Source organism: Arvicanthis niloticus, chromosome 2, assembly GCF_011762505.2.
Source record: "Arvicanthis niloticus isolate mArvNil1 chromosome 2, mArvNil1.pat.X, whole genome shotgun sequence".
Lineage (NCBI taxonomy): Eukaryota > Metazoa > Chordata > Mammalia > Rodentia > Muridae > Arvicanthis > Arvicanthis niloticus.
Genome location: NC_047659.1, coordinates 119,795,072 through 119,813,475, shown reverse-complemented (window position 1 = coordinate 119,813,475; position 18,404 = coordinate 119,795,072). Strand labels below are relative to the sequence as shown.

Genomic DNA, 18,404 nt, shown 5'->3' with positions numbered 1-18,404 from the left:
CTCTCTCTCTCCCAGGCCCTCTGTATTGTCCACACTCATTGGGAAACAAACTGGGCTCTGCCCCATCCCAGGCTCTGCTGTCTCCTTCGTGCCTGGCATGACCTGAGGGAAGTGTGAACCTCGCACCCCCACTGCCCACTCCCAGCACTATGCCAGTGGCACCTGGGTATTCAAGAGACCAGGAAGCCCAAATAGTCCCAGATTCCTGTTTCCCTCCCAGAGCAAGGACCCTCCTTACAGAATGTGTTCTGCCTACCTGAGCTGTGTGTAGGTGGCACTCATACTCTTCTGGAAACATTAACCAGGTTTATCTCTTTTGTACGTGTCTTAGGCATTGTGTTTTATCACAGCAACAGAAAGTTACTAATATACACCCATAAATTTTATGACCAGGATGAGTTATTTCATGTAATTAAAGAGAACAGTGAAATCTGAAAGGATTACCTTATTGTTTAAATTCATAGGGCTTTGTCCATATGAGTATGCAAGTACAAACAAAATAAAGAGGACGTCATACTGTTTGAACAGATTGTTATCCCTTGTCATATTTTCCCTTCAGAACCATAATCTTATATAACTGAATTGCCCAGGACCAGCCTCAGTTGTTTCAAGGGTCTTAAGACCAAATGGATTATGTCAGCACAAAATGAAGAGTCTCAGGTGCAACCTGACAGGTAACTCATTGTTGTTCTGAAGCTGTGCCCTGAGACAGCTTTCAGGTTCTGTCTCTGAGTTCACCTCAGTCTTTCATTGGTTACACACTTCCTTCTTATACAATACATAATCAAAAGCCTTTTCATTATTTTCCTCAAACCCATTATTTTCCCCCCCAAAAAACCCCATGTAACTATGTCGATAGAAAACACAAAGCCCACATAAAGTCACAGTTTGGTGTCTGCAAAAGCAAGTTATACATTAACTTTTAACTCTTAGCCAAACCTCCACATCACAGGTCATCTGGGCATAAACTTGTGCTTACAGCATTAGCATGAGGACAGAAAGGTGCTACCCAGGTCAGGGTAATGTTAGCATTTTTAGCTTGTCTAACTTTACAGAATCTCTTCATTCAGTTTACTAAACTCTTCCGAATATCTATTTCTACAGTGTTTTTCAAATTATTTTCCATATGCAATATTAATTTCTTTTACAGCTTCCTGCAGGGCTCCTTCACAAGCTCAAATTCTATCTCTTAGAACTTGTACCCTAATTTCCTTAGGTAGGAGATGCCAGGGGATCAAATTAGTATGTTCCAATCTTTCCAGGAAGGTCAGTTCACTAATCAATAGCCTGCTTGTGGGGTCCAAACATTTCTACCCACCCTTTTGTATTTTATAGCTAGATAGATGATAGATGATAGATAGATAGATAGATAGATAGATAGATAGATATTTTCCAATTTTCCCCAATACTGTTTTTAAATCAAACTTTCTCTTATTAGACATCTCTCCTGAGGGCTCTCACCACTGCTCACTTAGCCAGTAGACCCAGCTATTTCTTCCTCTATCTTGTTCATTGTATTTTCTATAGTCATTCCTGTCCTTAGTGACCCAGGCCCAGTGTTCCTTTTCCTTGGGGGTCTTTATTTCTTTTAACTACTAAAACTTCAGGTTTCTCAAAAATATTTCCTGCTTCAAATATTTCCTGGTACAACATAATCATCATGAGTTGGCAAAAATGTCCCAGAGAACAATTAAGGCAGTCAGCCTCCATAAAATCCCTTGTCGAATTATGCCTGAATTGACTGAAAAATGTGTAACAGACAAGCATGCAAGAAAGAGCAGTGCCATCTGTCTACGAGAAAGCCAGAGGTGCATGACTCAGATCGAAGGTGCTCCCACAGCTGAAACTGTGTCATGCGGCCATATTCACAACCATGTTGTACCTGACACTGAATGCAAGGGTGTTAGCTACAGATCTTTCCAAATTCTTTAGTCATAGATTCTTTTCACTATCAGTTCCTTAAGGTCCTTAAAGACTACTGTGGTATGCAAAAGATGAATTACACTCTCAGCGTTTACTCTTGTATACAGATACCATCAAGTGCAAACTGTTAGCATCCTGAGGACATTTATGGTTTCCTTCACAGTATGACTTTTTCTCATAATTTTTTAAGACTACTGCTCCATGCAAAGGATTTACCACATTGCATATTCATAAGATTTCTCTTCAGTATGTAGTCTCTTATGTACATAACTGTGTTGTAAAACAGCTTTATCATGTTGATTACAATTTGAAGTTTCACTCCAATGTGGTTATTCTTTTAAGTATTCAAAAATGCCTGTGATAGGCAACTGTTAGAAACAAGTAAAGGAGGAAACTTGTCCTAAGTACTGCATTTTTTTGTTAATCAGCCTCCATTTAATCATATGGTATATACCTAAGTTCAAGTTGCAGACCAGCTTCCATTATTCATCTTTGTTCCATATTGACTGTCCCTAACCATGGCTTCTGTTATGCATCTTTTGTTCCTCAAAACATAATGCCTGTTCCTAACCACAAAAGAATACATATAATTATTAGTTAGACTGTATCAGTTGACATAGATCAACTAGATAAGGAAAGCCCTTATCCCTAACTCCTGATTGGTGAAAACCAATGGAGCTGTAACTTGGCACAGACATTTCTGGTTTTCAAATTTAAAAGCTCTATAACATTCTTGCTCTGGGTGGGGAGATGGATGGGCAGCAGTCACAGTTCTGTATCCAAGTGTGTTCTGTGACCCTGATACATCAGTAGCAGCTTGATTACAATAAGTTCTTGTCATTTGATTACCTGAGTTTGAGTTTTGTTGGATCTCAGAGGACCCTCTAACACAAAGCCTTTACCACATTGGTTACACTCAAAGTATTTCTCTCCAGTATGTGGTCGTTTATGTATCCGGAGATGACTGTAACATCCACAATCTTCACACCATTGACTACATTCATCAGGCTTCTGCCCTGTATGAATTCTTACATGCCTTTGAAGAGAACTGTGACGTCCAAATGCTTTACCACACTGATTACATTCATAAGGTTTCTCTCCTGTATGAATTCTTACATGCCTTTGAAGAGAACTGTGATGTCCAAATGCTTTACCCACACTGATTACATTCATAAGGTTTCTCTCCTGTATGAATTCTTACATGCCTTTGAAGAGAACTGTGACGTCCAAATGCTTTACCCACACTAATTACATTCATAAGGTTTCTCTCCTCTATGAATTCTTTCATGCCTTTGAAGAGAACTGTAGCGTCCAAAGGCTCTTCCACATTGATTGCATTTATAGGGTTTCTCTCCAGTATGTGTTCTTTTATGTACTTGGAGACTATTGTGACATGCAAAGGCTTTACCACATTGGTTACACTCATAGGGTTTCTCTACAATATATCTTCGTTTATGATATAGGAGACCACTTTGATATGCAAAGGCTTTACCACATTGCGTACATTCATAGGGTTTCTCCCCAGTATGTACTCTTTGATGTATTAAGAGATGACTACTTCGTGCAAAGGCTTTACCACATTGCGTACATTCATAGGGTTTCTCTCCAGTATGTATTCTTTGATGTATTAAGAGATGACTATTTCGTGCAAAGGCTTTACCACACTGGTTACATTCAAAGGGTTTCTCTCCAATATGGGTTCTTTTATGTATTTGAAGATGACGGTGATGTAGAAATGTTTTACCACATTGATTACATCCATAGCTTTTTTCTCCTGTATGAATTCTTTCATGCCTCTGAAGATGATTGTAGCGTCCAAAGGCTTTACCACATAGATTACATTTGTAAGGTTTCTCTCCTGTATGACTTCTTTCATGCCTTTGAAGATAACTGTAATATGCAAAGGCTTTACCACATTGGTTACACTCATAGGGTTTTTCTACAATATGTGTTCTTTTATGTATTTGGAGACTACTGTGATGTGCAAAGGCTTCAAAATATTGGATACTGTCATAGGACTTCTCTCCAGAATGAATTCTTTCATGCCTTTGAGGATGACTCTGATATGCAAAGTCTTTATCATATTGAGTAAATTTATAAAGTTTCTCTCCAGTATAACTTTTTTCATGCCTGCAAAGATAATTGGCACATGTGAAAACATTTCCATATTCAATACACTGATAAATTATTTTTATGTGTACAAATTACTTTTACAATTTGGTCTAATTGTAAAGAGGAAGCCAGGTGTAATATATTATCACTCTATTGACATTCACAGGGTTCCCCTTCATTCATTTGCATCTTTGAAGATACATGGGATGGAAGACCACAGATTACATGGCTCATATTTATTGTATCTTTTTGCTATAAGAGGTTTTTCATACATTTGAAGAGAACTGAAAGAACTCAGAGCTCTACCATACCGATTGCATTCATAAATTTTCTTATTGTGTGAGTCATACTACATTTGCAAAGTGAACCAAGACAAACAGAAGAATTCCACAGTCCTAGTACTCAGCAATTTTCTGCAGTACATGTTTGCGGATGTCACCAGTAAAGTTAGAAAACCAATTATTTGTAAGCTTGTAGCACATTTAGAAAGGGTACTCAAAGTGGGGAGAACTTTATATCTTCTAATTGTGCTGGAAGAGGAAGAGGTTTGTTGCTTCTTTCAATATCCCTATATTCACATGGCTTGTATCCATTGTGATATATGACATCCCTATTAAAAATAATAACAAGTAAAAGAGTTCCACATTGAAATCAGTTTGACCCTTTTTCCTCATACAGATAAGATATAAAGATTACGGTTTCTCCACAACAGCATTCTTGACTATCTAAAGTACCCATCTCACTAAACTTAGTAACATTATTACAACAATAACACCAGCTTTACTATGAACTATTTGCTTATTAGGTTTTGGACATATACTTATCACCTACTCAATGTATATATCTTACAATGTCTAAGTGTCTAAACACAATGTCTAAACACACTGGCAGTCCTACAGCATAACTCTATTGGGCTGTGATTCAAAGGGTGAGCTCTGTTAAGGCATTGTTTCCTTGTATTTGTACTTAGAGGAATGCCTGGTAAACACAAATTATTTACCTGACATTGACACACATGGTTTTGTGAGAATTTAATAATCATCTATAACTTAAAGCAGTGCTTTTTTTCCCCCTGTTGCTTTTGTTTAAAACTTTCAGGACATACTAAAATTTCTTCTGAGGCATATTCTTATCAGCTTACACATAAAAATTACCTTCCATTTCTTCTAGAACTTTGAAAATGTCCTTCAATATTATGGTTTTTCCAATTGCAGCCTGAAATATAGTACCAGAGAATGTATGTTATATTATTGGAAACTAGGCAAAATTTAAGTTACTATCTTCAGAGAACCTTAGAACCATGACTGATTTATTCACCTCATCCTTCCTCATTCTAACAAAAGATAACAATTACAAAGAAACAGTCACCCCCAGATTTTAAAAAATGAAAGAAAATTCACTATATTACCTATAGCAGTGAGATTCCTATAGGTCTCCAGCATCACATCTTTGTAGAGGCTCTTCTGAGAAGGATCCAGCAAAGCCCACTCTTCCCAAGTGAAGTCCACATGCACATCATCATAGGTCACTACGTCCTAAAAGATCCCACACATGTATATGTGAGAAAGTATGACCCTGACCATACTGTAAATGTATACTTCATTGACAAAATATTCCTGTACTTCTGGTGCTTACACTAGAATGAAATAACCTCTACTTATTTCCTGACACAAATGATCTAAAGTAACCCAAAGTAATCTTAGAAGAAAAGTAAATAATGAATGAGCACTTCTGTCATTTCTGCACCCCTTGAATATGATGAAGCCTTGCAAGAGAAATGGTAATTAACAAACATAAAGACACATAAGCAACCAGATCAATATTACTGAGCACATACCAGATAAATTGTATAAACAATTACTAACTAAAAAATGATAAGTACACTGGTTACTCATGCCTGTAACCCCAGACCCAGGCATATATCATAGAGGCAGACCCAGGTATATATCATAGAGTTGGATGTCAGCCTCATGAATGAAGTGAGTTTGAGGACAGTAAGAGGTATATATTAATACTCCAACTCCCCTGCAAAAATCAATCAAACAAAAAAGAATGAACTCAGCAGTATTTCCTGAAGTTTCTACAAAAAACTGTACATTCATTCCAGTTCTGTATTCATCTTCTAGAAACCTGAAGGTCCACAGTTTAATCTATAAGATTAATAAGATATTACTAAAAACAAATGCATATTTCAACAGTTACAAATGGACAGATGAAAATATTAGCAATATAAATGATGATCAGAAAAAGCAACATAAGGCAGGAGAGATGGCTCACCCTATGGCTGGTCATGCCAATAATTATATTAGGGTTAACTGCCAGTACTTACATGGAGGCTCAAAACTATCCATTATACCAAGTTAAGGAGCTCTTGAGGATGAGGCACTGATATACATATTCGTGTGTATTCATATATTTTGAATTCATTCAAAAAATCCAAAACAAACACAACAGGTAGTAATAATGCCACACTCCAATAATCCAGTGACTCAGAAGGCCCAGGTGGTCTGAATGTCCTGAATCCTGAGAAAAATAATATACTCTGCTAAATTTCAAAATTCAAGATTTGGATGAACATCATCATATGCTTGCATGTACCTACATTCCAAGGCCATCGGCTAATAATATAAAAAACAAAACAAGTCAGACATTTGGCCCATATCTAATCCCTGGACTCTGTAGTCAGATGGATCACTACATTCAAGGCTTGCCTGGTCTACATACCTACTTCAGGACAGCCACAGCTACACAGAAATACACTGTCTTCAAAATCAAAACCAAAACCAACCAAGTTAAAAATATAAAAACACCAGGATTGCAAAACGGCTTAGCATCAAATAACAATTCTTTCCACTGTATCCAATGTGACGTAGGGACAGAGTCAATAATGGTGAGTACATGACAGCAGCAAAAGGAAGCTGACTGATTAGTTTCAACCACAATACACTAGACACAAACAGGAAACAGGTTGAGTGTATAGACACACAAATATCATACCCAATAACTTATCTACAAAGGGCCCTCCTACAAAAACTTCCATAAGCTTTTCACAAAAGCCACAAAGGAGAGACAAGTGTTCAGAGACATCATCCTATTTAGAAGCTTTTTTGATTCTATCAAGTACATTGTGACTCTAGGATCATGATCATCCTATCATAAAAATAAATTTAGTCTAACTCCACTGGTCCTAATACTCTGCAACAGCCCCTATACTGTTGAAACATCCAAAGACTCTTTTGATATTAAAGGTAATCTCTTGATTGCCACATCTTGTACAATCAGAAAACAAGTTATATCTTTTCAGCACACATTGGCACAGAATACGCTTTGCCATTCCTATAGAGAGGAATGTGTAAGTTGGACAAAGGCAAGAAACCCAAGAAGGCAAACACCAAATTCTGTAGCTCTGTCTCAGACACATGGGACTTCAGTTTCAAAGGGCTTAGATGGCTCTATCCCTTCAACCTCTCATACATCTCTCAGTTTCAGTACGTCTACTTCCTATATACACATCTCCATGACAAATCCCTCATTGCTTAGGAATAGCAACATCTTGTGGTCTCAAAACAAAACTCGGGCTTTATCTTCCCAGCATCATGCAATGAACTATCATAATATCCTCACTGGGGACTGGACTCTGCCAAACAAAAATGGATGGACTAGTGCTGAACTGAAACCAGAGTGGGAGAATCTCTGACCATACATTTTGCAACCCCTTGTTTCCAGAATCAGCACAATATGCATGAGCCTGTGAAGTTTACCTGCTAAATTGGGATGTACCCTGCCACACGTGGACCATAGTTGCAGTAGAAACAACCAGGAAATCCAGGATACCCAGGAATCTCAAATGTTCATATCTCAATACTCAAACCTAAGAATAACAGGAATAGAAGACCTAGAATAACAGGAATCAAAGGACCAGAAAACATCTTCAACAAAATCATAGAAGAAAACTTCCCCAACATAAAGAAAAAGATGGCCATAAATGGTCAAGAAGCCAACAGAACACACACACACACACACACACACACACACACACACACACACAAACCAGACCAGAAAACAAAACTCTTCAGTCACATAATCAAAACACTAAATGCACAGAACAAAGAAAGAATATTAAAAGCTGTAAGGGATAAAGGCCAAGTAACATAAAGACAGACCTATCAAAATTACATCAGACTTCTCAACAGAGACTATAAAAGCCAGAAGATCCTGGACAGATCCTAAGGGAACACAAATGCCAGCCCAGGATACTAACTATATCCTGCAAAACTTTCAATCATAATAGATAAAGAAACCAAAATATTTCATGACAAAACCAAATTTAAACAATATATATATATATCTACTATTCCAGCCTTACAGAGGATTCTAGAAGGAAAACTCCAATGCAAAGGGAGTATGTATACCAAAGAAAAAAGCAAGGCAATCACATCACAACAAACCCAAAAGGAAAGCAACACACACACACACACACACACACACAACTATCTCCAATAACAAACATAATAGAAACTAACTAACTAAATCATCTGTCTTTAATACCTCTTAAAATCAATGGACTCAATTCCCCAGTAAAAAGACATAAGCTAACAGACAGAATACAAAAGCAGGATCCAGCATCTTGCTGCATACAAGAAACACATCTCAGTGACAAAGCAGATACTATCTCAGAGTAAAAGGCTGGAAAAAAGTTTTCCAAGCAAATGGTTTCAAAACACAAGTGGGAGTTGCCATTCTAATATCCAATAAAATAGACTTTCAACCAAAAGTTATCAAACTAGATGGGGAAGGAAACTTCTTATTCATCAAAGGAAAAATCCACCAAGAGAAACTCTCGATTCTGAACATGTATGCCCCAAATGCAAAGGCACCCACATACATAAAAGAAACCTTACTAAAGCTCAAAATGCACATTGAACCTCACACAATAATAGTGGGAGACTTCAACACCCCACTCTCAGCAACGAATAGATCATGGAAACAGAAACTAAACAGAGACACAGTGAAACTAACAGAAGTTATGAACCAAAAGGATTTAACAGATATCTACAGAACATTTCACCCAAAAACAAGACTATATCTTCTCAGCACCTAATGACATTCTCCAAAACTGACCATATAATCGGTCACAAAACTGACCATATAATCGGTCACAAAACAAGCCTCAACAGATACAGGAAGACTGAAATAACCCCATGCATTCTATCAGATCACCACGAACTAAGGCTAGACTTCAATAACAACAAAAAGAACAGAAAGCCAACACACCCACGGAAACTGAACAACTCTCTACTCAATGATAACTTGGTCAGGGAAGAAATTAACGAGGTTCTAGAATTCAATGAAAACAAAGACACAGCATACTCAAACTTAAGGGACACAATGAAAGCAGTGCTAAGAGGAAAATTCATAGCACTATGTACCTTCATAAAGAAATAGGAGAGATCGTACACTAGTAACTTAACAGCACACCTAAAAGCTCTATAACAACAACAAAAAAAAAAGCAAACAAACACAAGATGAGTGGATGGCAGGAAATAATCAAACTCATAAACCTAATAAAATCAATATATAGCAAACCAACAGCCAATATTAAATTAAATGGACAGGTACTTGAAGCAATCCCACAAGAATCAGGGAAAAGACAAGGCTGCCCACTCTCTCTGTATCTATTCACTATAGTACTTGAAGTTCTAGCTAGAGCAATAAGACAACAAAAGATCAAGGGGATACAAATTTGAAAACTAAAAGTCATGGTAACACTCTCTGCAGATGATAGGATGGCATGTATAAGCGACCCAAAAATTCTACCAGAGAACTTCTACAGCTGAGAAATAACATTGCCAAAGTGACTGGATATAAAATTAACTCAAACAAATCAGTAGCCTTCTTTTATACAAATGATAAACAGACTGAGAAAGAAAATAGGGAAACAACACCCTTCACAATAGTCACAAATATAACATATCTCGATGTAACTCTAACCAAACAAGTAAAAGATCAGTATGGCAAGAACTTCAAGTCTCTCAAGAAAGAAATCGAAGACCTCAGAAGATGGAAAGATTTCCCATGATCATTGATTGATAAAATTAACTTAGTAAAAGGGGCCAACCTATTAAAAGCAATCTACAGATCCAATGCAATTCCCATCATAATTCCAACACAATTCAATCACAGATATGGAAAGAAAAATTCTCAATTTCATGTGGAAAAGAAAAAAATGCAGGATAGCAAAAACAATTCTTTCTTTTTCCTTCTTTCTTTCTTTCTTTTTTTTTTTTTTTTTTTTGGTTTTCGAGACAGGGTTTCTCTGTATAGCCCGGGCTGTCCTGGAACTCACTCTGTAGACCAGGCTGGCCTCGAACTCAGAAATCCGCCTGCCTCTGCCTCCCAAGTGCTGGGATTAAAGGCCTGCGCCACTACCACTCGGCAGCAATTCTTAACACTAAAAGAACTTCTCAGAGAATCACCGTCCCTGACCTCATGCTATACTACAGAGCAATAGTGATTTAAAAAAAGAATGGTATTGGTACAGAGACAGACAGGTCAATCAGTAGAATAAAACTAAAGACCGAGAAATAAATTTACCTATCTATGGACACCTGGTCTTTGATAAAGAAGCAAAAGATATACAATGGAAAAAAGAAAGCATTTTCAATAAATGGTGTTAGTCTCACTGGTAGTCTGTAAGTAAAAAAAGTGAAAAAGGATCCATATTTATCATCTTGCACAAAGCTCAAGTCCAAGTGTATCAAGGACCTCAACATAAAACCAGATAACACTGAACTGAATAGAAGAGAAAACGGGAAAGATCCTCAAACTCATTGGCACAGGGGGAAATTTCCTAAACAGAACTCCAATGGCTCAGGCTCTAAGATCAACAATTGACAAATGGGACCTCCTGAAACTGAAAGGCTTCTGTAAGGCAAAAGACACTGTCAATAGGACAAACAGCAACCTACAGATTGGGAAAAAAATCTTCACTAACTCCACATCCAATAGAGAGCTAATATCCAAAATATATAAAGAACTCAAGAAACTAACATCCAAAAAAAAAAAAAAAAAAAAACAAATTTAAAAATGAGGTACAGAGCTAAACAGAGAATTCACAACAGAGGAATCTCAAATGCCCAAGAAACATGGAAAGAAATGTTCAAAATCTGTAGTGAACAGGGAAATATAAATCAAAACAACCCTGAGATACCCCCTTATACCAATCAAAATGGCTAAGATCAAAAACTCTGGTGACAGCAGATGGCAGCAAGGATATGAAGAAAGAGGAACACTCTTCCATTGTTGGTGGGATTGCAAACTGGTACAACCACTCTGGAAAATAATCTGGAGGTTCCTCAGAAAATTTGAAATTGATCTAGCTGAAGACTCAGCTTGGTCATATACCCAAAAGATACTCCACTATACCCCAAGGAAGTATGTTTCTTCATGTTCATAGCAGCCTTATTTATAATAGCCAGAAGCTGGAAACAACCCAGATTTCCCTCATCCGAAGAACACATTCAGAAAATGTAGTTCATTTACACTATGGAATACTACTCAGCTATTAAGAATGAGGACATCATGAGTTTTGCAGGCAAATGGATGAAACTAGAAAATATCACCCTGAGTGAGGTAACCCAGACCCATGGACATGCATGGTATGTATTCACTAATAAGTGGATATTAGCCAAAAAGTACAGAATACCTAGGATATACCCCATAGAACTTAAGAAATTTTACATGCAGAAAGGCTCAATGAGGATGCTTCAATCTCACTTAGAAAGGGGAAAAATAATCGCAGAGGCAGAGGGAGGGACCTGGGTGGGAAAGGGGACAAGGAAAAGGCGAACAGGATCAGGTATGGGGGAAAGAAGAGAAAGGAGACAGGAAAGAAGACCAAAGGACCAGAAGAATGAATGAAAATATGCAGCCTCGGGAGGTGAGAGGTGGGGGACCATCTAGAAAGTACCAGAGATCTGGGAGGTTAGACTCAGGACTCAAGGAGAGTAACATTAGATGAAATTCCCAACAGTGGGGAGATTCCACCTCCAGTAGATAGACAGGGACTCAAGTGGAGGGATGGAGTTGCCAAACAACAGTCAAAAATTCTGACCCAGAATTATTACTGTCTAAAAGAACTACAGAGACAAAAATGGAAAAGAGATGGAGGGAAAGATGGTCCAGCGACCGACCAGTTCAACTTGGGGCCCATCACTCGGAGAGCCACTATGGCCTGACGCTCTTAATGATGCTATGGTGTGCTTACAGACAGGAGCCTAGCATGGCTGTCCTCTGAGAGGCCCACCCAGTAGCTGACTGAGACAAACACAAATGCTTAAACCCAACCATTGGACTTCTATGGTTGAATCAGGGGAAAGATGGAAGAAGCTGAAGAGGAGGGTGACCCCATAGGAAGACCAGCAGTCTCAACTATCCCGGAACCCTGGGAGCTCCCAGACACAGAGCCACCAACCACCTAACATGAGCTGGTCCAATGCTCTGACCCATAATATCAGAGGACTGCTTGGTCTGGCCTCAGTGGGAGAAGAGGGGCCTAATTCTCTAGAGACTTGACTCTCCAAGGAGGGAGGAGGCCTAGTGGTGGTGGAGAGCATCCTCTCAAAGACGAGGGGGGATGGGGAGGAGAAATGGGGTGTGAAACTGTGGGATGGGGGACCGGAAGGCAGAGGCAATGGCTGAACTGTAAATAAATAAATAATAATAATTTAAGAAAAAACAGGAAAAAAAATCCTGAAAATGTATAACAGGAACGTTGATTACAAAGCTATATGTTATGAGAAAACTCAGCATTCTCAATAGGAATATGAAGAAATAGTACACACACTGGGACAATGTAACTTCTGTACTTACAACAAAAACACAATAATCTAGAATATGTACAATATTTGTGAAAAACTGTGGGGATGGAGATAAAAAGCCAAAAACATAACCCTAAAAATATATTCGAGGTTTCATCTAAGTACGTAAAGTAACTACACCAGGAAAAATGCAAACTTGACCAATGTTACCTGTAATTGTACGAGTATACAAATTAAACACAGACTTCATGACTCCTATAGAGATGACTCAAGTAGTTCCCTAAACTGTTATATTTTTGCCCCACGCTCTAGAGATGTCTCTGTAAATGGAGGTGATCAGAAAGGTAGGCTGACCCTGCAGCCCCTTATGGCCCACTGTGGTTTCTTGCAAACTCAGCCCCACTGAAGCCCACACAACAAAACAGGTTGAACACCATTTAATGTCTGCTTCCTGTTACATGGATTATGTCACAAGATCTGCAATCTTGTCTTATCCACCTACTCATCACCATACACACCTAAGAAATTCTGCAACTTAGAAACTCCTTTTATACCTTGGAATTGAATTTCTCTGAATCATGCCATTGTGACTGGTTGTAGTGGAAAAGTAAACAGATTCTAATCAGATATTAATGAAGGATCATCCCTATCATCTTCTTTCTATTAATTTCTAAACTACTTATAAACCTCCCCCTCCCAGGAAATCCACACTCAGGGAGGGGCACAGGACAAGGGCTCAGATCACCACATGGACCAATAGAACCACAATCTAACCCACAGTCCATCTCAATCCCAGCAGATCAGACTGATAGCCCAGCAGACATCATGCTCCTCCTGGCCTGGGACAATGGCTCCCACACTAACCATGCATGGCTAATGGTCTTCCTCATAGATTTCTACACTTGCATCTGAGGAGAATCCTGGAAAGAATCTGCAAGCTACCTTCCACTGGTGATCCTGATTGCTAAGCCTGCCAATGTCCCTCATCAGCTTGGAAAATCCATCTGGGCCTCCTGGTGGTAGTAGCTCCTCTACTGGGGATCAGACAGCAAATAACTCAGACAGCTGAAGACTTCCTAGCTCTGGTTTCCACCCTAAGTGCAGACAGTGCCCTACTCTGGGAAGACTGTATTTAATAGAATTTCGTAGTCTCCCAAAGCACTTCTTTTTCTCTTCCAAGACACTGCGTCTTTGTTTGCATGTTCCATTACACACACAGTGTCCATCTCTGCTTCATAGTTGGGAAGTCCTGCAGCCAAACTTCAGTCAAATTCAAACAGTAACAATTAAAGCAAAACATGGTTGTGAATTTTAAAGTAAGGAGAGGCTAATGGGAGGTGAATGAACAAAAAAAAAAAAGTAAGAAAAGAAATAAAAAAGAAAGAACATGACTGCTCCTAGTTATCGTGGAGGACAAAGTTTACTATTCAAAAAAGGGAGAGCATAGCCAGAACCAGGAATATCTGGGAGAGTCCAGAGGGGACAAATGTGAGAGAGAAAGGAAGGAAGAAGCAAGAGCCAGATTAAGAGATCAGGATGATAAATGGTAGATGTAAAAGAGCAGTAATCAACATGGTTGGGTTACATGAGGAATGGCAGCTGGGAGGAGGAAGAGCAGCCCTAATGGCAGCTGGGAGGAGGAAGAGCAGCCCTAACACTGGGCTACAGGCAAGGTATGCAAACCATACCCGGTATCAGGTAGGGACTGAGGTCTGCTGAGAGAACCTGACAGGCAGGTCTGCTTTGATTTGTTAAATAGGCTCTTCAGCCATTTGTTCCAGGGTTTCAGACTTACTGGTAGGGAGAAAAGAGAAGGATGAAATGATTTAATTATACTCTCAAAGATTAGTTTTAAAAGTTAAAACATGTGCTGGGCAGTGGTGGCACAGGCCTTTAATCTCAGCACTTGGGAGGCAGAGGCAGGCGGATTTCTGAGTTCAAGGCCAGCCTGGTCTACAGAGTGAGTTCCAGAACAGCCAGGACTATACAGAGAAACCTTGTCTCTAAAAAAACAAAACAAAAAAAGAAAAAAGAAAAAAGAAAAGAAAAAAAAAACATGCTTTATGGTCCAATATTGTTTGGGACTAAACATATGTCCTAGAGTCCATCAAGTATTATTCATATTTTTTCACTTATATCGTGTATTTTTAAGCCAGAAAAAAATAATATTCCAGTTAGGCATGGCCACACCACTTCATCTAGATCTTGTGTTGCTTTAACTAGTTTAAATACAGAAATTTGGTTTCTAGAAATAAATTCGGTTCCTCATGCAGATTCCTGATTGCCCTGATCTCAAAATCTCCTAGATGGCCAGTTTGGACTTTTACTGGCTGTCTAAAACTGATTACCTGATTACTCATTGCTATTACCAACGACTGTCAAAGCAGCAGAAAGGCCCTGGCTGTCCTTCTTCCCCCTGCTTTTCTGTGCTGAGATTACACCAGCTTCTTCAGAGAATTCAATTCTTACACAGGTCCCTCTTTATTTCTATCCCTTCACCCCAATCCAGGGAGGCTGGAGGACACTCATTCACTGCTCTTTTTCTTTTTCCTCACTGACCAGTCAGAGCCCAACCTGAAAGGAGTTGCAAAAGAGTCTTCCAAGCACTGGGCAGCAGAGGCAGGATTAGGTAGATGTTCATAACAAGTCTTAACTACATAGCAGAAGGAAAGGGTGAGCTATGGGAGATGTTGCTCTAAACAAACACAAACACGAAATCTCTTTAGGAAAAAGAATGAAATTCTTAATGAATGAGGAACTTGAGAGAATAAAAATGAAACCAGAACAGCAATGCATAAAGGAAATGAAATTTTAAAAGTAACACCAACAATTGACTTTGTAAAAAGATAAATGCTGACTTAACTGGGCCAATGAGGATTGCACATACCTATATACGTCTCTTAAATAGAAATTCAATATTCATTCATTCCACCTAACCTAGTCAACTTATACACCCACCAGTATGGTCTGTTTCTATTCACATTAGTCAGGGTTCTCTAGAATCACAGAACTTATGTAATATCTCTATATATTAAAGGAAATTACTAGAACAAGTTACAGTCTATACTCCAACTAACCCAACAATGAGCAGCTGTGAAAGGGAAGTCCAAGAATCCAGTAGTTGCTCAGTTTCAGGAGGGTACGTGTTTCAGCTGGCCTTCTGAATAAACTGGAATCCTGAAGTAGTACCCAACAGATGTGCTGGCAAGTAAGTGAAAGCAAGAGAAGAAGAAAGAAGAAGAGAAAGAAGAGGAAGAGAAGGAGGCCTTCCTTCTTCCATAGTCCTTATGTAGGACTCCAGCAGAAGGTGTGACCCAGATTATAGGTGTGTACGCGCACGCCTGGATTTAGAACTTGCTGTATCCCTGGCTGGCCTTGAACTCTTCTTCTGTTGACTGGGATTAAAGGTGTGTATTACCTTGTCTGGATCTAAGCTTTGCACTGGCCCCTAATCCTCAAGATCTGGATCAAAAGCTTGTGCCATCCCATGTCAACATCCAAGTCAAAAGCCTGTTTCTCCTAGTCTCAACATCTGGATAACAGGTGTGCCCTCAATTTCTGGATTGCAGTTCATTTCTGGATATAGACAAGCTGACAACCAGGAATAGCCACCACAACATGCATAAATGAATAAATGATGGAAAATGACAAAGTCATTCACCCTGTCTGAATTAGGTCCTCTTTCATAACGATGATGCCCGACGCTGACACCTTTAAACGTTAGTCTGAGGCCGAGCTATTGTCTTCCTTGTTTCATCTGACAGTAAACTTTTCTCTTGGTCTGAAGGCAGAAGGTATGCTCCACTGGCAAAACTCTTTACCTGTTACTGAAATGGACACTTCATTACACAACTCAAAAGAGGAATTTTAAAAAACTGTTGTGGTATAATCCTTTAACTCAAGAATTTAGGAACCAGGCAGTGGTGGTGCACACCTTTAATTGCAGTACTTTGGAGGCAAAGGCAGGTGGGTGAATTTTCTGAGTTCAAGGCCAGTCTGGTCTATAGAGTGAGTGAGTTCCAGGACTGCCAGGCTTACACAGAGAAACCCTGTCTTGAAAAACAAACAAACAAACCAGAAAGCAAATAACAACACAACAAAAACAAGGCCATTGGGTGGGTAGCAAGAGACTGGGATCAAAGGTACCTAAGTCAACATAGCTTGTCTTAGAAACATTTCTATAAAAGGGAAGAAGATGCAGTTATCCTAGAATTAAAACACCTTCCCCAATGATTACAAGATTAAGAAAAATCTCTGTAATGACAGCATGCATTCAGCTCTGTCTGATGCTCAGAGAAGAGACAGCCAAGAACAGATTTTACATTCTACATATGCTCCCAGCCCTTAAACCTCTTTTAGGTTCAGGCCCCTGGTTATGTTTTAAACAATTTAAATATGGACTGGAGGCTGCAAGTCCCAAAGATGGGAGAAAAGATATAACCATAATCACTTCTTAAATACACCAGTGCACTGAAACAGCAGGCCACTCTTTGGTGATGGGGTCCTGAGTTGAAGGTGCCAGAAGATAGAACATAAGAAAAGTTCTTGTACAAGCTCTGTCTTATGCCAAGTAGGCTTCTGAAGAATAGCATTATGTATACGTCATACAGGGGGAAAACGGAAAAAAATGGGAGACTTCTGTGAAGTCAGCACAAACTATCTCATACAACGGGAAAAACACCTCAGGGATCTAATAAGAGAAAGGAAAGAAGGGGAACACTGGACATCTCAAAAACATTTCTGACCAAGCCCACACTGGACTTGTATATAACTAACACATGTATACTAGCACCCGATTCTCTAACAGGCCTGGTTAGCATACTGTGTATCTGTGGGGTGTTTTAGAGGCAGTCCTCCCTCGGCTACATTCTACTTGGTGTCACTATAAGCTTTACTAAATCCTTCTCATCATCTACTCTACCCTTCTACATCACAGCTTAACATTGGAGTGCTACCCAGCACACGAGATGCCTTTTACAGCCTCCACAAAATTAACTCTAAATGGATCTTCTACTTACATGTAAAGCGGCTAAACGCTAAGGCCAGAACTTACTGAAGACACTAGAGAAACTAGGGCTCTCCGAGTTTGGCATCCTGCCAAGGATGTTTCTACACAGAAGCCCCTACCCAAAGTGCTCTGTGTAGATGCAGCCACCAAGTGAAGTTATTCAGATCCCACCACCGGTCCAGGGAGAGAACAGGACCACAGGGAAACCTCACAAGGAGCCTCACAAGTCACAGCTTCTGTCAGGCTGCTGTTTACCACCGAGCCCCAGGGACGACCCACCACACCAGCTCCCTCGGCTCAGCCGCCTGCTCCTCCCCTTTGTGTGAGATGGCCCTGCGCTTACCATGTCCGGACTTCTGAGCTTGCCAGAGCTCTCCGCACCCAGGAGCGGCACACAGACGACATCAAGCAGAAACATTCAAGACTGTCAGCTTCAAAGAGGAACTTGCACGATCGCACCCGGAAAAGCCCGCCTTTCCTTTTGAGTGGCAGGTCCACTTAGATGTTCTGATTGGCTCGTGAATCTTGAGTGACACAAGAAC

The 18,404-nt window shown here is 39.5% G+C and overlaps 1 protein-coding gene across 4 annotated transcripts; it reads right to left on the bottom strand.

Annotated features, from left to right (window-relative positions):
* Positions 1-394: 394 nt before the first annotated feature.
* On the bottom strand, positions 395-18,344 carry LOC117703879 (zinc finger protein 120-like). Of its 4 annotated transcripts, XM_076929930.1 has the most exons (6): positions 18,206-18,332; positions 7,797-7,906; positions 6,365-6,558; positions 5,444-5,570; positions 5,190-5,250; positions 395-4,053 (listed from the first exon to the last, which is right to left on the bottom strand). In XM_076929930.1, exons 4-6 carry the CDS (start codon positions 5,475-5,477, stop codon positions 3,168-3,170), a joined length of 981 nt encoding a protein of 326 aa, XP_076786045.1. In that variant the 5' UTR covers positions 5,478-5,570; positions 6,365-6,558; positions 7,797-7,906; positions 18,206-18,332; the 3' UTR covers positions 395-3,167. The 4 variants fall into 4 exon arrangements, with proteins under 4 accessions (XP_076786045.1, XP_076786044.1, XP_076786043.1 ...); XM_076929929.1 differs by lacking the exon at positions 7,797-7,906 and having other exon boundaries at positions 18,206-18,341; XM_076929928.1 differs by lacking the exons at positions 6,365-6,558; positions 7,797-7,906 and having other exon boundaries at positions 18,206-18,343.
* Between the last annotated feature and the right edge of the window lie 60 nt (positions 18,345-18,404).